The sequence below is a fragment of the Sus scrofa genome, chromosome 5 (assembly GCF_054392235.1).
Source record: "Sus scrofa isolate SSC_HxYL_T2T_F1_AM1 chromosome 5, Sscrofa_HxYL_maternal_Yorkshire_Landrace_v2.0, whole genome shotgun sequence".
NCBI lineage: Eukaryota > Metazoa > Chordata > Mammalia > Artiodactyla > Suidae > Sus > Sus scrofa.
The window spans coordinates 9,079,896-9,102,542 of NC_139387.1; the positions used below are offsets into that span (position 1 = coordinate 9,079,896).

General features: G+C 51.1%; 1 protein-coding gene across 7 annotated transcripts; it reads right to left on the bottom strand.

Annotated features, from left to right (window-relative positions):
• Positions 1 to 292: 292 nt before the first annotated feature.
• Positions 293 to 18,543, bottom strand: APOBEC3B (apolipoprotein B mRNA editing enzyme catalytic subunit 3B). 7 transcript variants are annotated; one of them, NM_001097446.1, is given in 8 exon segments: positions 1,250 to 1,577; positions 1,896 to 2,011; positions 2,259 to 2,526; positions 3,455 to 3,611; positions 11,807 to 11,921; positions 12,330 to 12,609; positions 16,096 to 16,246; positions 18,387 to 18,535. In NM_001097446.1, coding segments are annotated over 8 exon segments (1,257 nt in total). In that variant the 5' UTR covers positions 18,467 to 18,535; the 3' UTR covers positions 1,250 to 1,487.
• Positions 18,544 to 22,647: the final 4,104 nt, after the last annotated feature.

A 22,647-nucleotide genomic window follows, 5' to 3' on the forward strand; every position in this document is an offset into this window, starting at 1 on the left:
CAATGCCAAATCCTTAACCCACTGAGCGAGGCCGGGGATTGAACCCACGTCCTCAGGGATGTTAGATTCGTTTCCTCTGAGCCATGATGGGAACTCCAAGAACTGTATTCTTTTTTTTTTTTTTTTTTAAGAACTGTATTCTTTAAGAAGATACATTGCTAGCATCAGAAGAACAGGGGGAAAATTGATCTTTATGGTCCAGCAGGCACTCGCATCATTGAAGAGCTCTGGTTAATGTGTAACGCAGATGTACCCGGCACATTGGGAGGGGACCCAAACAAACACACGCACAGAGAATTTTATGTTTAATTTTTCTTGTCTCAAAATATAAGTTTCGTGTCATCACTCATGATGAGATTCAGAACCTGCATCTTCAGCAGGCACATCAACAGAGCGATGGTGTGTTGTCATGGTACCCATCAGGGGTACTACTGCTCAGGTTGTCCACTTCGATTAGTTGAATAAGACGTTGTCTGCACGGCTTCTCCACTGTGCAGTTACTCGTTTTGCCTTGAAATTAACAACTATCTTCTGGACGAGGTACCGGACATAGCGGTTTGGTTCCAGGCTATCAAAATAAAGTGACTACTGAAATAAAGCAAGTCACACAAATGTTTTGGTTTCCCAGTGCATAGAAAAGTTTTGTTTCTGCTATACCGTAGTCTATTAAGTTTGCAATAGCATCATGTCTTTAGAAACGTATTTACCTTCATTAAAAAAATGCAAAAGAACGAACTAAAATAGTAACACGGAAGATCACGGATCGCAGGTGATACCATAACAAATGTAATAATAACGAAAACGATTGAAATATTGCGAAAATCACCAGGATGTGACACAGAGACGCAAAGGGAGCAAATACTGTCGGAAAAAGTGATGCTAATAGACTTGCTGGAAGCCAGGTGTTGCCGCAAACTTCGGTTTGTAGAAAACGCGGTATCTGCAAAGCAGGCTGAAGCCCAATTAAGCCAGGCATGCCTGTAACTTGAAACTATGTACAATCCCATTCCTTGCCAGGCGTTCAATGTACTTATTTACATTAGTATGGATTCGTGGCTTCCTATTTTATTCAATAGCGATCATCCATTATTGTCACTATTTACTCGAATGCTCAAAATGTCTCAGATTTGGTTAGTTTTAACCTATTTTGGCAACAATCACTTTAGGGTATGTCTAACATTTAATAGTATTAAAGTCTTTAAAGTCAAAATTTCCCTTCGTACTATAATATAAAAGTTCTTTATTCTCATTTTTTTTTTTTTAATGTTGGAAAGACCTGATTCCCCTTTCAGAAAGCAATGCAAGAATGGAAGTTTTACAGGCGTTCAAGTTATTTTTTTTCAATTATAAAAATATTTACCCACTTAGAAAAGAGCAAAATGGAAGAGGAAAGAAAGGTCCCTCGACTTGGGCAAGGGTCAAGGCTGCCCGTGGAGCTTGTTCCTGGTTCCTACGAGTCAGCGCTGAGATACCCCAGGAACTGTCTGTCATCTCGAGTCACTTCTTGATGATGAAGGTGATGGGGAACCGAGTCGCAAATCTCTGAAGGAATCCTCTAAATTATTCTGATTCGCGAACTGTTGGAGAGAGACACGAGAAAGCTTTGATTGGCGGGAAACTGTGAAGGAGCAAAAGGAGGAGGAGGAGTGATGCTGAAAGTGCTGGGACAAGAAAAAGAACGGAGTCAAAACCCACGAGCTAATGAGCGTCTCCGAACGGAGAGAAGGAAGGAACTGGGAACCCCTGGGAGACAGGAGCAAAAGAGGGTATCGTGAGAAAAAAGAAAGGAATGGGGGGCAGTGGCAAGAGAGCAAGGAAGAAGAGCGCCAGACAGAAGGAAGGGCTGAAGCTGGGAAGGGGTTGGGGGGGGGGCGCAGGAGACGCCAGCATCTCACACGCAGGATCCTTGAGAGCCGTCGGCTTATGCTCTCGCTGTATTGCTCCAGCTTCTCCCAGGATGGGAAGCTCTCCCCCTGGTGGTCCACAAACTTTTCCCAGCAGTCTTTGAACTCTGAGATGAGAGAGGGAGACCAAGTCAGGCCCCAAGGGCAGGGGAACAGGTAGCATGCACCCCAAAGGGCCAGGGTCCCCCCTTCCTTTCCACTTCCTCTCCCCTGGGATTTCTCCTTCCCCGGTGGTGTCACACTTTGGGTCTCAGCTGGGCCACCATCCTACCTGCCCCCCACCCCCACCCCTACTTGGTGGCTCTCTCTCTTGGAGCTGTACCCATCCACCAGAGGCTCTGTCTGTCTTCCTACCTGGGCCTTTCATGACAGCCACGGAAACCCGATTTGCCTGCAGACGCTGCAGACCCCTCTGATAACACCTGACCCAGTGGAAGTACAGGCGGGAGGCAAAGAGCTGCAGGCTCAGGTGGTGCCGATTGCTGATGAAATCAACCAGCTCCTTGGCACAGTTGTGACAAGGGCTCCAGGTGACATAGCAGATGATTCTGTAGCACTGGTTCTGGTCCAGATTCAAGGAATTGATCTTGTCAATAAAACGAATTTCTGCATGTCGCTTTTTCTGAACAGGGTCCCAGACAGAAAGAAGGAAGAATCGGTTAGAAGGCAGAGGCCAAGAGTTCCCCTTGTGGCTCAGGGGGTTAAGAACCCAACATAGTGTCCATGAGGATGTGGGGTCCCTCCCTGGCCTCACTCAGTGAGTTAAGGATTCCTTGCTGCCCCAAGCTGCAGTGTAGGTCACAGATGTGGCTTGGATCCCACATTGCTGTGGCGTAGGCCGGCAGCTGCAACTCTGATTAGACCCCTAACCTGGGAACTTCCATGTGCCGCTGGTGCAGCCCTTAAAAGAAAAAGAAGAAGAAAAAGGCTCTGTCCTGTAAACTTTTCAGTAAGTGAACTTACCCAGGACAAGAAAAGAACCTCCTTCCTTCCTTATTTATTCCTTCACTCACTCATCCGTTAATTCCACACTCCCCAGGCACCTGGAGTTCGGCGGGAATTGGATCAGGGCCCCAGGGCCCCGAGAAGGGGGGCTGTCAAACAGACACGCCCAGGACATAGTCCTGACTACTTTGCCACCTGCCTTTGGGACACATCCAGGAGGTGGTCTGCAGACGCTGAATGGAGGAGCGTGTCAGGGAGGGAGGAGGGATAGGCCAGGTAGGAAGATGGGCGGAAAGGCCGAAATGGGATGGAGATCTCGGAGGTGAGGTTAGGGGCTCAGTCCTTGGGCGAGCCCCTGGCTCCCCCCCAGCCCCGCAGAGCTGGCTGAGCTGAGTCTGGAGGAGGAGGGAATATTTGCTTCTCAAAGGGGAGCAGGAGGACGGCTCTGCTAGAGGGCAGGGCTCCTGCGGTGGCCTGGGATGGGAAAGAATGCAGAGAGTTCCAGGGATGCTGGGCTCACGTGGACCCCACTCAGCCTCAGGATTTTCCCTGCAAGGATGAGGTGAGCCCCTGCCTGCCCTGTGCCCAGAGGACCCATTTGGCACCTTGTTTTGGAAGCAGCCTTTGTCAAGAATGGAGTCATCGGGCCCCTTCACTTGGTAGCACAAGTAGGTCTTCCTCAGATAGTAGGGCGCCGAGACCCGGGGCTGGTTGCCAAACTGTTGTTTGAATATATTTTCTTTTAGTAGATTCATTGTGTTTCTGTGCAACAGGAAGGAGAAAAGCAAAGCTGCGGAGAGTGTTTTCTGGCGTCACCCCAGGCTCTCCGCCACAGAGCCCAGTTCTTTGGGTTCACCTGGGCCCCTAAGGGGAGGTAAGGGAGAGTCTCATCCTTCTTTGTTGGCCAGGAGGGCGGGGGCAGGGAGAGTGATCTCTCCCACCTCCCACCTCCAGCCTGGCAGAGCCTCCTCTGCCCACAGCCCACACTCAGGCCACTGTAGGCAGGATGCCTGGGTTGGGTGGGGGGCCCCTGCCCTGAGAACTAAATATGACACATCTTTTTTTTTGGCTGCGCCTACGGCATGCAGATGTTCCCAGGCCAAAGATCAAACCCATGCCACAGCCGTGCGACACCAGATCCTTAACCCACTGCCCCACTAGGGAACTCCTCAGCTCTCATGTTTTCGACCTGAGCCCCAGACTCCTCCATTCAGGACCCACAAGCACCTGAACCCCATGGCTAATGTCAGAATCCTTGTCTTCCAGGGAGTGAGGGGGAATGGAAGCTGGTGCTCCCTGTGAGTCTGTGCTCTTTGCTGAGCTGTGTGTATCGAAATTCTGTCTGTACAAAGAGCACAGAGGCACATGAACAGGAAAATCTGTTGTCACCAAGGAAGCGTTGTGACAGAGGCTTTGGGCTGATGGCCCACATAGCTCTTTCTCCCAGTAACTGTGATTGTACTCCATAGAGTATTCCATTTTGGATCTTGGGTTTTTTTCTATTTAATATTATATTGCAGAGTTCCCATCATGGCTCAAAAGAAATGAATCTGACTAGTATGCATGAGGCCACAGGTTCAATCCCTGGCCTTGATCAGTGGGTTAAGGCTCCGGCATTGCCATGAGCTATGGTGTAGGTTATAGATGCGGCTCGGATCTGGCATTGCTATGGCTGTGGTGTAGGCCGGCAGCTATAGCTCCAATTTGACCCCTTGCCTGGGAACCCCCAAATGCCAAGGGTGTGGCCCTAAAAAGACAAAAAAAAAATTTATATTGCAAGTGGCCCAGCTCGTGTGAGAATCCAGAGCTACCAGGGTCTTTCTCTTTTTTTTTTTTTTTTTTGTCTTTTTGCCATTTCTTGGGCCACTCTCGCGGCATATGGAGGTTCCCAGGGTAGGGGTCCAATTGGAGCTGTAGCTGCCAGCCTACGCCAGAGCCACAGCAATGTGGGATCCGAGCCGAGTCTGCAACCTACACCACAGCTCACGGCAACGCCGGATCGTTAACCCACTGAGCAAGGGCAGGGATCGAACCTGCAACCTCATGGTTCCTAGTCGGATTCGTTAACCACTGTGCCACGACGGGAACTCCCCAGGGTCTTTCTGATGAATGCTGTTGGCTCTGTGCCGACAGAAGTAGGTGGCTTTAACTAGGAGGCTCCTGCCAGGCATCAGGGCGGGGCGTGAAGGCACCCTGTGGCCGGACCCCCGCCACACATGGACACTCATGACCAAGCCAATGCCAGACTGAACAGCGTGGGAGGCTTGATGGCCCCAGCGAGTTGTCCTTCTGGACACTCCATCCAAGGTAATGTGGCTTGGCTGACAAGGCAGTCAGGCTCGGGTGACCTCTGCGCCTTGGAACTTGCATCTGAATAAAGGAATCAAGCGAAGGGTGCCCGCAGGGCCCAGACCATGGGGAGCAACACCCTCGGTCCTGCAAGGCCAGAAAACCCTCGCCATACTCACTTCCAGCCAACTCACTGAAACACCACCAGTTCCACTGACTGAAAACCTTTTCCGGTACCTGTTGTTCTCATTGACGAAGCCCCTTGTTTCATCAGTGGAAACCTCTCTCTGACATCCCTTGTGTTAATTAGTAAAACTTTATTTTTCTTTGCTTTTTAAGGCCGCACTCGTGGCATATGGAAGTTCCCAGGCTAGGGGTCTGATTGGAGCTGCAGCTACCGGCCTACACCACAGCCAGAGCAACTCAGGAAGCAAGCTACAGCTTCGACCTACACCACGGCTCACGGCAACGCCGGATCCTTAACCCACTCAGCAAGGCCAGGGATGGAACCTGCATCCTCATGGATACTAGTCGGATTCATTGCCGCTGTGCCACAATGGGAACTCCGTTAATTAGTAAAACTTTTTTTTTTTTTTTTTTGTCTTTTGTCTTTTTGTTGTTGTTGTTGTTATTGTTGCTATTTCTTGGGCTGCTTCCGCGGCATATGGAGGTTCCCAGGCTAGGGGTCGAATCGGAGCTGTAGCCGCCGGCCTACGCCAGAGCCACAGCAACGCGGGATCCGAGCCGCGTCTGCGACCTACACCACAGCTCACGGCAACGCCGGATCGTTAACCCACTGAGCAAGGGCAGGGACCGAACCCGCGACCTCATGGTTCCTAGTCGGATTCGTTAACCACTGCGCCACGACGGGAACTCCTAATTAGTAAAACTTTAGATGGATTTGGAGAATGATCGCCAAGGAGACCATCTCTGGACTGCGGCCTTTGATTAACCGCCAGTGACCTTGCCTGAAGTTCACACTCCCCGTTAGGGCCACCGGCCACCCTCATGGTAAGGATTAGAAGGGAAATCCCACTCACAGCACAGATAAGATGATCACTGCCCCATTTGCCTAGAATTTTCCTGATTTTAGCCCTGAAGTTCCCATGCTCTGGGAAACTCCCCCAGTCCTGGGGAAACCCAGACACTCCAGAAATATTCCAAATTTTAGACAAGAGGACTTATCTTCACAGCACAAATGTTGAACCCTGACCTTGAATAGCTAAAATTGTAGGTATAGTAGAAAGAACTCTAAGAAGTTAATTTTTCAGAATTGGTAGTGTCCTCATGGGAAATGCGTATTCTTCTTGTCCTGGGCAGTTGTGCCTCCACAGAGAGTAGAAATGAGAATCTTTTTTGCAGAATGTGCCTTTAAAATAAAAATTTTCAAAATGCTTTATAGGAGTTCCCATTGTGGCTCAACAGGTTAAGAACCTGGCATAGTGTCCATGAGGATGCGGGTTCGATCCCTGGTCTCGCTCAGTGGGTTAGGGAACCAGTGTGCCACAAGCCGAGCTTGTAGGCAGCAGATGCGGCTCAGATCCCGCATGGCTGTGTCTGTGGCATAAGCTGGCAGCTGCAGCTCTGATTCAACCCCTAGCCTGGGAACGTCCACGTGCCACAGGCGCAGCCTTAATTTAAAAAAAAAGAAAAAAAAAGTGCTTTTATAACTGACTCCAAAAACTGCTTCAGTTATCCTTAAGCCTAAAGTCTAGGATGGAAGATGCACCAAGAGCTTTAGGAAGACCTGGTGGCCGTGCCTCTGGGATATTGTTACCGGAAAGATGTTACCAGAATCCGGGTTCTTGTTCACGGAGCCAAAGAATGAACTTCGTGAACACAGGCAGCAAGCAAGCAAAAGCAAATCGCTCCCAGCACAGATACTGGGAGGGAAGAGTCTCCCTCTCTATTGTTTTAAGGAGGTTTTTATTTCTTAAGGACGAGGGCAGGTACCAACATGAGGTCCAGATGTCAGTTCTTTTTCCCAGCGGCCTTGCCCAGTTTACCTATATCGCGCCTTGTCCAATAGGATTTTAGAGGTGGGGATGCTCCCCGAATTTTATGATCCTCTTGCTCTTCTCTCCCCTGGACTTAGAGTCACCGCTCTTTACATTCTTTGGGTAACCATCAAATGGATAGGTCAGGGATTAATTCCCACTTTGACGTAAAGCAAATGTACTTTCTTTTTTAAAAAACTTATTTTATTAAAAAAAAAATTTTTTTTGGTCTTTTTGTCTTTTGGAGGCCGCACCTGCGGCATATGTAGTTCCAGGCTAGGGGTCGAATCAGAACTGTAGCTGCCGGCCTATGCCACAGCCTCGCGGGATCTGAGATGCATCTTTGACCTATACCACAGCTCACGGCAACGCTGGATCCTTAACCCACTGAGCGAGGCCAGGAACCGAACCCGTGTCCTCAAGGATGCTAGTCGGGTTCGCCAACCACGGAGCCGCGACGAGAACTCCAAAGTAAATGTATTTTCAAGAGTTAATCTTCCAACAAGCAAGGCCCGTTTGTCTGCTGAGTTTTTACAAATCTTAAACCATGGCCATCTGTCAGGGAATATATCGAAGCCCACGTTCCTACACGAACGACCTGAATTATTATTCGGCCTCAATTCGGCCAGGGACACAGAGAGACAGGCTGTGACAGAGGCAGCCCTGGGGGGCCTGAGGCAAGAGAAGGCCTTGCAGAGAAGGAGCCAGGAGGGGAGAGAAGCCGGGGCTGAGAGCGAGAGGGAGGCGGGAGGCAGAGCCCCGGGCTAAGAGGAGAACCAGCAGCAGTACCTGGTCCATGCAGCCTGGCTCCAGCCTCCACTGCAGGCTTGTCGCAGCTTGCCCTGGGCACTGGGCTCTCTGGCTGCCCCTCCCTCTCACTAGGCTGCCCTTGGCCTTGGGAAAGCCGCTTATCTGAGAGTGTCCCCCTACACTGTCCTCCTACAGCTGAGTGGTAGAGGCCCTTCCGGCCTCGGTCACCTGCAGCGGGATGCCCTAGGGTGAATTTTGGTCTCTCAGACCCACCTGCTCTCCTCCCTCTGGGCTCTTGACTTACCAGATTCCGGGAGTCCTGAGGCAGACTCCTTGTCCCCCAAGGCTTGTCCCAGCCCAGCCTTTGGTCATGGGTGCCCTGCCTTCTTTTCCCTCCCAGAGGCCCTGCTTTAGGACAGCCCGTTATCTGTGAGCAACCTCCCAGGCCGTCTCAGCGGAGGCCCCACCTCCTTCCTGCTTTGGCACCAGGGGTGGGAGGGCCCTGGGGGCGGTTTGCTTCCTCAGGCTCAGACCCACCTTCTCTTGGGCCCTCCCTCTTGGCAGAGCTCAGCCTCTGATGCAGCTGCAGGACCGAAAGTTACTGCAAAGGGAAAGAGAAAGTAAAGATGCCAGAGGAAGTGGGGGGATGGACAGACCCTGGCTGCAAAGTGCGGGACAGAGGCTGGCTCCTGCTGGCGGTGGCAGGGGCGGGGGGGCGGGGCGGCAGGCCGAGGTGGGAGAGGGGGTGCAAGCTGGAGCCCTCTCCACCCTACCCCTGCATTGTCATTCAGTATCCTGACAAGACTCTGGGCAGGACAGAAAGTGAGGGCTGGGGGTCAGTGCTCTGGATTTCATCGCCAGCCCTGCGTTGAGCAGATCCAGTGCACCATCTGCTACCCCAGCCCCCTGTTAGCATCAAGCAGGGAGACTCATTATCCTGACACTTTCCATGAGGTCACAGCACAGAGAGGCTAAGACACTTTCTTGAGGTCACATGGCAAATAAATGGCAGAACTGAAAGGCTGTCCTGGCAGCCTGGCCAGGTTCCTTCCTCCTGCTTCCTCACTGTTCCATGAAAAGGAGATGAGAGAAGGGGTCTCGCTGCCCCCAGAGGCCCTCCCGGGCCGGGGACAGAGGACCTGGACTTGAAGCATGCAGCCTTAAAGCTGTCTGGTTACTTTGTCACGTGGCCACCAAGACCTCCAGATGAACACCCAGAGCTCTTGGGAAAACTGAAACCTAGGTCCTAGAGCAGCACGGCCACCTCCCGTCCAGATCACATGCAAATGTGATTCCTAAATTAGCTTTTCCCAGCTTGTCACTCCACTGCCCCTCTGACCCAGCACATGCCCTCTTCTGCCCCTCAGGCCCTGCTGTGGCCTCAGGGACAACAAGAGCTTGCCCAGGAGGTTCAAAGACCCACAGGAATGGTATCCCCTTCACCTCCATCTGTCCTAATGCCCAGGGCCACAGACAACAGAAGATTCTAGAATGAGCTGGGTCCTTCCAGGGAAAGTGATCCGAGTGGCACACTGAGGGGTTGGTCAAACTCAGAGAGCTAAGCCACCCCAGGCCTGGGAAGCAGGAAGGATGGGCTAGAAGGCTCAAACCCTCTGCTGGCCTTTCCCTAATGCTGGAGAATCCCCGAGAGCGGCCGGAGATGGGTGGAGACGGAGGTGCGCTCCAGGCGAGACATTTCAAACTGGCCACGTGGCCCTTTCTGATAACCGAGACCATCAGGAAATGTCAGCCACAACCATGGCCCTCTGTGCCCCCCTCCTTGAAAGAAACAGTGACCAAGAGAGCATCAAGGCAGACGAGCCAAAGCAGCCAGAGACCCCTCCAGATTCTGTCCAAGCCCCTCAGGCAGCAGGGCCAACAGGAAGGGACAGTGAGGGACCAATGACTGCTGTCACCGACAGTTCACATCCAGACCTTTTCTGCACGACGCCTTGATGGATGGATCCAAACCAAACAGCTTCCCACTTGCTCTTCCTTCCTCTGTGTCTGGCCTGCCCAGAATCCCAACTCATCCAGCTCCCTCTGCGCCGCGTCACCGTCCCTGCCACAGACCCCACCACCCTTTCTGGAACCTCCACTGACTTCCTCCTCCTGCATTCACGTGGCAGTCAGCTCTGTGGTCAATGGGCCAGACGACCGCTTCCTAATCTACCTTGAGCAACTGAGCTGTGGTCTCTGACCTGACACTTGGCTGCCCTGCTGCTTTTTATTCTGCTTTTTGAACAAGCTCCAGCAGGAGTTCCTGCTGCGGTGCAATGGGATTTGCGGCGTCTCTGCAGCGCTGTGATGCAGGTTCAGTCCCCGAGCCCAGCACAGTGGGTTAAGGATCTAGGGCTAGGTCACAGCGGCAACTCGGATCTGATCCCTGGCGGGGGAACTCCACATGCCACAGGGTGGCACAAAAGGGGGGAAAGTGCGGGGCAGGTGGAAACAAGCTCCGATAATCTCAATCCTACTTTTTTCCTAAAAACTTCTTTAAACGTGAACTTAACCATTATATATATATTTTCCTTGCTCACTCTCCATCACCATCCCCAGAGCTTCATCTCTGGCAGCAATTTGGGAATGGCACGAGGGATGAGCCGGGTGAGGCTGGGGTACGATGACAACAGAGGGAGCGTGGGGTGGGGGTGGGGCCCTCGGGGCAGCAAGGTCTGGAGTGGAAGCAGATGAGTCTGGGTCAAGGGGGGGGCATAACCTGGAGAGAGACCACCCAGAACAAGGATCCTGCTCTCGTGGTGCCAGCTCAGCTCAAAGAGGCCTGTGGTCATTATATGAGCTGAACTGTGTCCCCCCAAATCCATATGCTGAAGTCCCAACGTTTAGTTTAGTTCCTCAGGACTGTATTTGAGGTAGTGCCTTTAAAGAGGTCACTGCAGTAAGAGGAGGCTCTTAGAATGAGTCTTAATCCAATCGGACTGATGTCCTTGTGAGAAGAGCAAACTGGGACCCACAGAGGGACGCCAGGGGTTCCCCGGGATCCTGCACCAAGGAAAGACCTCCTGAGGACAGAGGGAGAAGGCAGCAGTATATGAGCCAAGGAGGGAGATGGCAGGAGAAGCCCAACCGGCCAACGCCTTGATCTTGGGCTTCTAGGGGAGAGCGGCAAGAGGACAGATGGGAAGACCTGAGCTCACCACCTGGCGTGAGCACCCCAAGATCTTGGGCGTCTAGGGAGTTCCCCATTGCGGCTCAGCGGTAACAAATCCAACTAGCATCCACGAGGACGCAGGTTCGTGCCCTGGCCTCCCTCGGTGGGTTAAGGATCCGGTGTTGCCGTGAGCTGTGGTTAGGTCTCAGATGAGCCTCGGATCTGGTGTGGCTGTGGCTGTGGCGTAGGCCAGCAGCTGTAGATCCGATTCGAACCTTTCCCTGGGCCTGGGGACTTCCATAGGTTGCAGGTTCCTCCCTAAAAAGATGAAAAGAAAAAAGAAAAAAAAAAAAAAAAAAACCACAAGAGGATACAACATGTACCTCATGTAAGATCCTGGATGTCTAGCCTCCACACCAGTGGGAAAATAGATGCCTCTTGTTAAGCCACCCCGTCTGTGGGGTTTTGCGGCCGAGGCCCTAGCAAGTGAATACAGCCATTGCCATCAAGGCTCTGATAGGTGGACTCTGTCTTGAAGGATGTTTCTCAAATCTTATGATTTTCACTCGGATACATATTCCTGCCCATTTATGTTCAGTTCAGTAACAGGATATGGTTCATGCGTGAGATGGGCGGAGGCGTGTCTCTCGCTGGGAGATGGGTAGCCCTCCAGGGAGGAGGGGGATACACTGGGGGAAGGAAGGAGAGAGGGGCAGCCTGAGGGCAGAGGGCCTGGGGGCCGGGGAGGGGAGGAGGCTGAGGAGGGAGGAGAAGGGAGGGGGAGGAGGAGGGGGGCGGGGGAGCCTCACCTGAGAATCTGCTTCAGCTCTGTGACCAAGCGTTGATAATTTTTATGCAGTTTTTTCCACGGCTGGAAGGGCATCCCCAGGTTGTGCACGAAGTTGTTCCAGCAGTGTTGGAAGTCTGAGGTACACAAGGGAGAGAGGAGTTCCCATTGTGGCTCAGCGGTAATGAACCTGACTAAGATCCATGAGGACGTGGGTTTGATCCCTGGCCTCGCTCACTGGGTTAGGGATCCGACGTTGCCTGTGGTATAGACCGGCAGCTGTAGCTCTGATCAACCCTAGCCTGGGAACTTCCATATGCTGCAGGTGCGACAAAAAAAAAGACGGGAGCGAGCCATCAGGTCTGGGGCCTGGGAGTCTCTGTGCTGACCCTCCTGTGCCCTGGGCACGGTCCCCTCCCGCCCCCTCCCTGCTGCGTGCTCTCAGTTCTGCCTTGTCTCCCAGGCTCTCCTCCCACTCACCCTCCCTGGGGGAGCCTGCTAGCCCCCTTCCACCGCGCCCCCCCCCCCGTCCCCCCTGCACTCACCTTGGAAGGACATGATGCCCACCTGGGCCCCCAGGTCACTCAGTCTGCGCAGCCCCTCCCGGGACTCTGACTTCCAGAAGTAGTAGAGGCGAGCGGCCGAGAGGCTCAGGCTCACGTTCCTGTTCTCCTCCAGGAACTGAGCCACCTTCGCTGCACACTCACAGCAGGGGCTCCAGGAGATGAACCAGGTGACGTAGTAATGCTCGTCCGGGGACAGCCCCCAGGACTGGAACCAAGAGAGGAAGCAGAGCTCGGCGTGGCAGGGCGGGTCGGGAGGGACCTGGCAGAGAGGAAGGCGGAAAGGGGACACTCTTGGCTGGAGGGGGGGGCCATGTGGCCAGGCTGGGGGCCGCAGGGGCTGGGGATGAGGGGCTCGGGGTGGGAGCCGAGAGGCCTGCTGTCGATGATGTAGCCCTTCTTCCCTTGCCTTCCTCCCCATCTTTTCTTGCATCATCATCCTTTCCCACCTTCGTCGACTCATCCATTCATTCCAACATCCACCTTCTGCAAGTGTCCTGAGCACCTGCTGGCGGCCACATCCCCTGGGGTCCAGGCCTGTTGGAGCCGTCTCCTGGGAGGGCCGCCGAGCTGCTCTGTCCCTCAGGGGAGGCACCAGCCACACAGGCCCCAGGACCCTTGAGATGTGGCTCATCCGAATGGAGATGGGAGACAAGTGTGAAACCACACAACTCCCTTCAGTGACTTAGTCTATGAAGAAAAACAAATGGAAACCATCTCATGAAGAAGCTGTACATTAGTTATGGATGAGAAAATGCCTATAACTGAAATAACAGCTTAGCTCTACAGCCAGTCCTCCGTATCTGAGGGTTCTCCATCCGTGGATTCAACCAACCACCTGTGGAAATTATTCGGGAAAAAAAAAATTCCAGAAAGTTCCCCAAAGCAGAGCTTGAGTTTGCCAAGCTGGCAGCTATGACATAGCATTGGCATTGAATGTACAAGTATGGACATAGCATTTACATCTTATTAGGCTGTTTTGCTTTGCCTTTTTTTTTTTTTTTTTTTTTTTTTCAGGGCTGCACCTGTGGCTTATGGAATTCTCCAGGCTAGGAAATTGGAGCTGTAGCTGCCGGCCTACCCCACAGCCACACAGCAACGCCAGACCCGAGCCATGTCTGTGGCCTACACCACAGCTCAGAGCAACGCTGGATCCTTCACCCACTGAGCGAGGCCAGGGATGGAACCTGCCTCCTCATGAATACTAGGCGGGTTTGTTACTGCTGAGCCATGACAGTAACTCCCATATTAGGTATTATAAGTTAGCTAGAGATGAGCTAAAGGATGTGGGAGGAAGTGCGTAGGTTATATGCAAATAAGCTGCCATTTTACATAAGGGATTTGAGCATCTGTGAGTTTGGGTATCTGCAGGGGTCCTGGAGCCAACTTCTGTCCCCCACACCGAGGGATGACTGTATTGTCTCGCACATTATCAATATTAATTTCATGGGTTCCTCTGAACTTTTTGAATCCCGGGTAGTAGAAAAAGTGAGAAGAAACGTCATCCAGGGAGACCTGATGGGGACACCCAGAGCTGGCTAGGGGGCAGGCAGGACAAAGGGTATGGGTGCTTCCCTGTGGGATCACAGGCCCTGGGCACAGAGGAGGCAGGGGTGTGGTGGGCAAGGACCCCTGCTTTCCAAACACACACTTTCCTCCAAGACTGCCAGAGGCCAAGCTCAGGGATGAGGAGGATCCGAGAACCACTGCCAGCAGACTCTCTAAACAGGCCCAGGGGGATAAGCCAAAGGCCATCGGGTATCAGGTTCCGGGAGGGTCAAAGAGGGGCCTTGCGGGCCAAGGACTTAGGAAGCAAATGTGTGGGAAGATGCCTACACCCCTGAGAGCCCCCAGATGGCACTGAATGTATTTTTTTTTAAGTTTTAGTGGAGTATAGTTGCCTGACAATGTTGTGGTAGTTTCAGGTGTACAGCCAAGCACGCCAGTTTTATATATATATATATATATATATATATATATATACACACACACACACACACACACACACACACATCCATTATTTTTCAGATTCTTTTCCCATATAGGTTACTACAGGGTATTAAGTAGATTTCCCTGTGCTATACAGTAGTCCCTGTTGGGTATCTATTGTAAACATAGTAGTGTGTATGTGTTAACCCCAAACTTCTAATTTATCCGTCCCCTCCCCCTGCCACGTTTCCCCTTTGGTTTCCATGTGATTTCAAAATCTGTAACTCTGTTTCTATTTTGTAAATAAGTTACTTTTGTCAGTTTGTTTTTGATTTTGGCCAATCCTGCAGCATTCAGAAGTTTGGGGGCCAGGGATCGCCCAGAACCACAGAAGAGACAATGCCAGATTCTTAACCACTAGGTCACCAGGGAACTCCAGTAAATAAGTTCTTTTGTATCGTTTCAAAAATTAGATTCCGGGAGTTCCCGTCGTGGTGCAGTGGTTAAGGAATCCGACTAGGAACCATGAGGTTGCGGGTTCGGTCCCTGCCCTTGCTCAGTGGGTTAACGATACGGCGTTGCCGTGAGCTGTGGTGTAGGTTGCAGACGCGGCTCGGATCCCGCGTTGCTGTGGCTCTGGCATAGGCCAGTGGCTACAGCTCCGATTGGACCCCTAGCCTGGGAACCTCCATATGCCGCGGGAGCGGCCCAAAGAAATAGCAAAAAGACAAAAAAAAAAAAAAATAGATTCCATATATGAGATATCATGTGATATTTGTCTTTCTCTGACTTACGTCACTTAGTATGATCATCTCTAGGTCTACCCATGTTGCTGCAAATGGCATTATTTTGTTCTTTTTTATGGCTGAGTAATATTCCGTTATACATATGTACCACATCTCTTTCCATTGGGGGGGCTAAAATTTCATCCCATCTTGGAAACAGGAACTAGATTTGAACTATTGCTTTGGGCAAGGGCATAGGACAGAATGTATCACTGCTGTATCTACATTATTTTTTTTTTCTTTTCACTTTTTAGGGCCAAACCTGTGGCATGTGGAAGTTCCCTGTTTAGGAATGGAATCGGAGCTGCAGCTGCCAGCCTACACCACAGCTCACAGCACCACCAGATCCTTAACCCACTGAGCAAGGCCAGGGATCAAACCTGCATTCTCATGGATACTAGTCAGGTTCGTAACCCACTGAGCAACGACGGGAACTCCTGTGTCTGCATTCTTGGTAAAAACCGGACACACTGCAAAAGGCATTTTCCTAGTATTGACATAATATACTCTGAAAACCAATGAATTGCAATTGTAATTATATCCCCCAATTATAACTTTGGGAAAACAATTAGTGCAAGCATCCTAAAACTTCCGCAATTTGCCAATAAAACCCTCTGGCAGAACACAATTTAGGCTGCACCTGAATCTGTGTTCTCAGATTGCAGGTCCAAGACACTCAAAACAAAACAAAACAAAAAAGAATTTTTTTCTTTTTTTCTTTTTTTTTTTCTTTTTTTTTTTTTGCTTTTTAGGGCCGCACCCTCAGCATACAGAGGTTCCCAGGCTAGGGGCTGAATCGGAGCTACAGCTGCCGGGCCTACATCACAGCCACAGCAATATCAGATCTGAGCCGCGTCTGCAACCTACACCACAGCTCACAGGATCGCCAGTTCCTCAACCCACTGAGCGAGGCCAGGAATTGAACCCGCAACCTCATGGTTCCTAGTTGGATTTGTTTCCGCTGCACCATGATGGGAACTCCCTGTGCCTCTATTCAGCTCCCGCCCACGTTAGGGGTGTCATCGGGCCCATACCTGGTTTTGAAAGATGCCTTGGAAGAAACAGTTCTTTCCTTCCACCTGGCAGCAGATGTAGGAGCGGTTCCGCCCAGAGGCAAAGCGCAGGTTGCGAAAGTGGAAGGAGAAGGTTCGGGGAGATAACTCATGGAACCACTCCTCTGGGTTCCTGGGACCAAAAGAGAGAAAAGGGGAAAAGCAGAGATGGTTGCCTGGGGTTACTCCCAGCTGAGCCCTCTGAGCACAGCCGCCAGGACCAAAACCCCCACTTTGGCCTTGAGAATTCCCTGCTGGAAGACTTTCCAGGCAGGGAGAGGGAGCGGAGAGGGTGCTGGGACAACGGGGTGGGTGACTTCTCCCACAGGGGCCCAGACTGCTCCTTCCCAGAGCCCTCCCACCTCCACTCCAGTTTGCCTGCCTACCCATCCCCCCAACCCACTAGAAAAAATATCTAAGAGTAATAAAACCTCTCCACTCCAAAATCACAAGAGCCTTCAATATTGCAGTTCCATTCACTTCTGACTTTTCACTTGTGCATATTTGTTTTGTTTTTTGTTTGTGGTTTTTTTTTTTTTTGTCTTTTGCCATTTCTAAGGCCACACCTGTGGCATATGGAGGTTCCCAGGCTAGGGGTCTAATCAGAGCTGCAGCCACCGGGCCTATGCCAGAGCCACAGCAACGCCAGATCCGAGATGCGTCTGCAACCTACACCACAGCTCATGGCAATGCCGGATCCTTAACCTCCCTGAGCGAGGCCAGGGATCAAACCCGCAAACTCATGGTTCCTAGTTGGATTTGCTTCCACTGTGCCACAACGGGAACTCTTTTTTTAGTTTTTGTTTGTTTGTTTGTTTTGTTGGCTTTTTTTTTTTTTTTACTTGTGCATATATTTTTTAATTAATTAATTAATTATTTATTTCTCTTTTTTGGCCACCCTGTAGCATATGGAGTCCCAGGCCAGAGATCAGATCCCAGCCACAGTTGCAACCTAAGTCACCACCATGGCAATGCTGGATCCTTAACCCAGTGTGCCAGGTAACTGGGGATTGAACCTGCGTCCCAGCGCTCCCAAGACACTGTCAATTCCCTTGTGCCACAGTGGGAACTCCTTGGGTTTTTTTTGTTTTTCTGGTTTTTTTTTTTAATGTCAGCTTAACACCTACATTCACAGGCTCCGGCTAGTGTCCCAAGTGTTTGTATCTGAACTATCTCCTCCTCCCCAAATCCTGCGGGAGCCATGCCCACTTTATAGAGGAGGAAACAGCAACACAGAGAGGCAAGGAGCCTGCCCTTCTCTAAGAGCAGTAAATGATGGACCTGGGTCCCCTGACAGGGCAAGGCCATTTCCAGGTTTTCCATGATGTGACCTTGCAGCTGTGGACAGCCTTGGAGGTGGTTTTCTTTCTCAATTTTTTTTTTTTCTTTTCTTTTTAGGGTTGCTCCTGTGATACATGGAGGTTCCCAGGCTAGGGGTCGAATCGGAGCTATAGCTGCCGGCCTACACCACAGCCACAGCAACAGGGCTCTGAGCCACATCTGCGACCCACACCACAGCTCACGGTGATGCCAGATCCTTAACCCACTGAGTGAGGCCAGGGATCAAACCTGCATCCTCATGGATACTAGTTGGGTTCACAACCCGCTGAGTCGCAATGGGAACTCCCTCCTACTTAATTTTAAAACAGAGGGGTTTCTCCCCATCTTTCCTCCAAGTTCCCCATTCATGGTTTGGTTATAAACCTGAAGCGTGGTCACCTAGGTTGGGCCAGATTTGTGAAGAGTCGGCATTTATTTTGCTGCTCACTGTGGAGATATTCTTGGAAGACATGATTTATCTTCTTGCCTCAGAGAACTAGTCTCTCTGTTTAAATGCTACAGAAGATCCATCAAAGTGCTTTGAACAAAATTCACCCACGGCTTCCATCCTCCCTTAGCCAAATTCTAAGCATTAAGACAGCACAGATATTTCCGACCAATAGGGGGTGCAGACCCCCAGAGGCAGGGAGGGGACCATCCAGCCCCACAGACAGACTTTCAGACCGAGGGCAGGGCAGGAGGACCCTCGGGGCTGGGTGGAGGTGTAGGAGGGGCCAGTTTGGAAGCCAGAGTGGGGGCACCCTCCCCCCCCCAGAAGAGGGCAAAGACCCCAGAAGGGAGTGGGCCCTGCAGAGAAGGAGCCCAGAGAGGGAACGGAAAGAGGCTGGGAATGCCGGGGCTCTGGGGATGAGGAGGCCGAGGACAGAGGCACAGCCCTAGAAAGGGCTGCAGAGAGGGGGGCCTCGTGGGACAGCGTGGGCGGGTGGCGGTACCTGATCCTGGGCCTCTGGCCGTAGCCTCCTCGGCTGGCTGGTCCCGGCCCTGGCCATTGTCTCAGGCGCTGAGGATCCATTTCCTCCCCCAGGGCTCCAGTGTAGGAAGAGCCCCTTATCTGAGAGTGACCTCCCAGGCCGTCTCAGCGGAGGCCCCACCTCCTTCCTGCTTTGGCACCAGGGGTGGGAGGGCCCCAGGGTGGTTTGCTTCCTCAGGCTCAGACCCACCTTCTCTTGGGCCCTCCCTCTTGGCAGAGCTCAGCCTCTGATGCAGCCGGGGCCCCTCCGAGCAGCAGGACCCAATGTTACACAAAGGGAAAGAGAAAGTAAAGATGCCAGAGGAAGAGGGGAGGATGGACAGCCCCTGGCTGCAAAGAGCGGGGGACAGAGGCTGGCTCCCACTGGCAGTGGGGCAGGCTGGAGCCCTCTCAGCACCCCCACCTCCTGCGCCCAGCCCAAATCTGCACCCAATTCTTTGCTCTGTACCTGCCTGTTGAATGAATGGAGGTGATGAGAAAGCGTGGACCCCGGGGTCAGGACGCCTCGCTTTCTCCTGGCACAGCCGGAAGTAAGGGGGCAGATGTGCTTTGCATTCTTACTTCTGCGCTTGGTCCTCTGCAAGAGTCCCCACAGCCTTCCTGGGGCAGAGAGGGTGTGCTTGCCAGAAGGTTCTCTTTACAAGGACACTCTTCCCCCATGGAGGGCGGAGGGTCTCAGCCTCATGACCTCATCTAAACCTGACCCTCTGAGGCCGAATAATAATTCAGGTCGTTCGTGTAGGAACGTGGGCTTCGATATATTCCCTGACGGATGGCCATGGTTTAAGATTTGTAAAAACTCAGCAAGACAAACGGGCCTTGCTTGTTGGAAGATTAACTCTTGAAAGTTTGCTCTACATCAAGATGGGAAGTAACCCCTGACCTATACCTTTGACGGTCAGCAAAAGAGTGTGATGAGTGGTGACTCCGAGTCTAGGGGAAAGAAGAGCAAAAGCAACCACAACACTTACATGGCAAGTGCACCTCTAAGATCCCTATTGGACATAGGACGGATGTAGGTAAACTGGGCAAGGCCAAGGGGCAAAAGAGCTGATATCTGGCCCCCACGTTGGTACCTACCCCCGTCCTTAAGAAATGAAAACCTCCATAGAATGAAAGAAAGGGGGACTCTTCCTCCCCTTCCCAGTGTCTGTGCTGGGAGCTATTTGCTTTCTTGTAATAAAGACTTTTGCTTGCTTACTGCCCTGTATGTTCGTGAAGTTCATTCTTCGGCTCCATGAATAGGAACTTGGATTCCGGCAACATCTTTCCGGTAAAAATCCCAGATGCCTCCCCTTCAAATTCCGTTACCCTGGGGGTTAGGGCTATAACAGAGGAGAACAAACCTGACTCCATACTGGCTCTGTTTCCTTTAGTGCTTACCCTTGCTGTCGGTTGCCTGTACCTAGTCATGCTGGCTCTGCCCCTTTGTCAAAGAACATTGCCTGGAGCCTGAAACAGGTGTGATAGCCCCTTCTCCAGCTGCTGACCTTTCAAGGTACACTTTTCCATTCATATAGAGAGAAAAAGTTGCAGAACAGACAATAGCAATTGTCTTGCTGGAGGCTTATCACGAGGTCTGTGACCAGACCTACTTGGAACAGCTTCAAGAACAAAGGGTTCCTGCAAACCAGCCACACACACACACACCCCCTTGTGGTATAGAAGAAACCTGAATTCTGTCTACCTCGGGTAAGATAGTTCTTTGAGACATGAGTCCAGCATCATCTTGGTGTTCTGCCTTTCTAAGTGGAGTCACTCTTCCCCGCCTCAGCAGCTCTTGATGTATTATCTCTCGGTCTACTGACCTGTCGTGTGGAGAGCAGTACGAACTTGGACTAGGTAACGGGGCTTCAACATAAAAATGTGCATACAAATGTTCTTTGTGCACAATGGGTGCAGACGTTTAGCCCACAGCTGCCCGTGAGTCACAGGGCCCGTCCCGGACAATGATGATTTATTTCTGTTCTCTGTAGGCTGGGTGCTGCCTTCCACCCAGAGCTGAAGCTGCAGGGTCTGCCCCTGCCTTCCCATTGTGTCCCCTGCTACCTCATAGGAGGCCCAGAACGTGAGCTGTTTCAGCAGGGCCGTTGCTGCCCTTGGCAGGACCCAGATCTCCTCGTGGGAATGAAATGCCATGCTTGGCACTCATGGCCAAGTTGCTTTCCAAAGATCTTGTGCCAACAAACACCTCTGAGAGCCGTCGAAAGTGTTACCATCTGCCATATCCTCACCAGTACTGGTTTTACAAGACCTCTGGTTTTTCCCAACCTGATGGAACATGAAAAGCTATCCATGGAGGTTTTATTGTATATTTTCCTCATTTCTTTTCTTTTCTTTTTTTTTTTCTATTTCTTGGGCCACTCCCGCGGCATATGGAGGTTCCCAGGCTAGGGGTCCAATCGGAGCTGTAGCCACCAGCCTACACCACAGCCACAGCAACACGGGATCCGAGCTGCGTCTGCAACCTACACCACAGCTCACGGCAACGCCAGATCCTTAACCCACTGAGCAAGGGCAGGGACCGAACCCGCAACCTCATGGTTCCTAGTCGGATTCATTAACCACTGCGCCATGACGGGAACTCCCTATTTTCCTCATTTCTAATGAGACCAAGTGTCTCTTCATCTTTTTCTGTCCCTTCTTTTTCCACTGTACAGAATTCTTGGCTGTATTCTTTGTACATTTTTCTAGTAGACGTTTGTCTTTCCTTATTCCTTTATAAGACTATTTAGATATGGGAGTTTCCTGGTGGCTCACTGGGTTAAGGGTCCAGCATTGTTGCTGCTACAGCATGAGTTCAATCCCTGTCCTAGGGACTGCTGCATGCCATGGGCGGGGCCCCCCAAATTTTAGACAGTCTGTGCAACAATCCTTTGTCAGTTATATACATCACAAGGACTCGCTTCCAATCTGTGACTAGGCTCTTAGTTTATAAAGTCTTTCCATATGTAGATGTTTTCATTTTTAATGTTTTCAAGTGTATCCACTTTCCATGTATGTATATGATATGACGTTGATATATAATTTTTAATTTTGAGGATGGAAAGCCAATCAAAGAATGATGTAATGAATTTTATCCAGGTCCTCCTGTCCTATTGATATGTAGTGCTGCAAAGTTAGTGTGTGTGTGTGTGTGTGTGTGTGTGTGTGTGTGTGTGTGTGTGTGTGGAGGCTGCCTCTGAATTCTCTCATCTGCTCTCATTAATTGTCTAAGCCTGCCTTGATATCTAGTATGGAGACCCATCTTACCTTCTTATTCTCTGAGATTGTATCGACCCCTTATAGATCAATATGAATTTATGGACAAACTTTTTCATGATCCATGAAAAATCCTAACATCCGTGTGCAGATGAGTTTGGAGAAGGATAGACATCTTTGTGGCCTCGAGTCTCTCCATCCATTAACATGAGCTGTACCTCAATTTATGTAGACTTTTTCACAAAGATCTTACACATTTGTCGAGTTTATTTCTAGTAAACTTTTTTGGAGCTATCACAGACTTCATCTACCTTTATACCTTTTTTTTGTTTCTAGTATATGAGAATGCTTTTTTTTTTTGTTTTTTTTTTTTGGGCCATGCCCATGGCATGTGGAAGTTCCAGGGCCAGGGATTGAGCCCATGTCATATCAGTGACCTAAGCCACAGCAGGGACAACACCAGGCCCTTAACCTGCTGATCCACCAGGGGACTCCTGGGAACACTCTTAATTTTTCTGAATTGAACTTGGATCTAACACAACCTTGCCAAGAACTTGGTTACTGTTTCTGGTAGTTATCTGGTCTTGTCCAGTCTGTGCGGCTCTTGTTGCTTATCGCGGTCGGGGGCACTGGCTTGGACCGCAGTGCAAGGCTGACCGCTGCTGCAGACATAAGGAGTAACCTCGTGTCCTTCCCTTTTTTTTTTTTTTTAAGATATTTATCTATTCATTTATTTATTTATTTTTGGTCTTTTTGTCTTTTAGGGCTACAGCCGTGGCATAGGGAGGTTCCTAGGCTAGGAGTCCAATTGGAACTGTAGCTGCCAGCCTACGCCAGAGCCACAGCAACTCGGGGTCCGAGCCACGTCTGCAACCTACACCACAGCTCACGGCAACACCGGATCCTTAACCCACTGAGCAAGGGCAGGGATCAACCCCGCAACCTCATGGTTCCTAGTCAGATTTGTTTCCACTGCACCACGACGAGGACTCCCTCTCTTGTTCTTCATATTCAATTTTAAA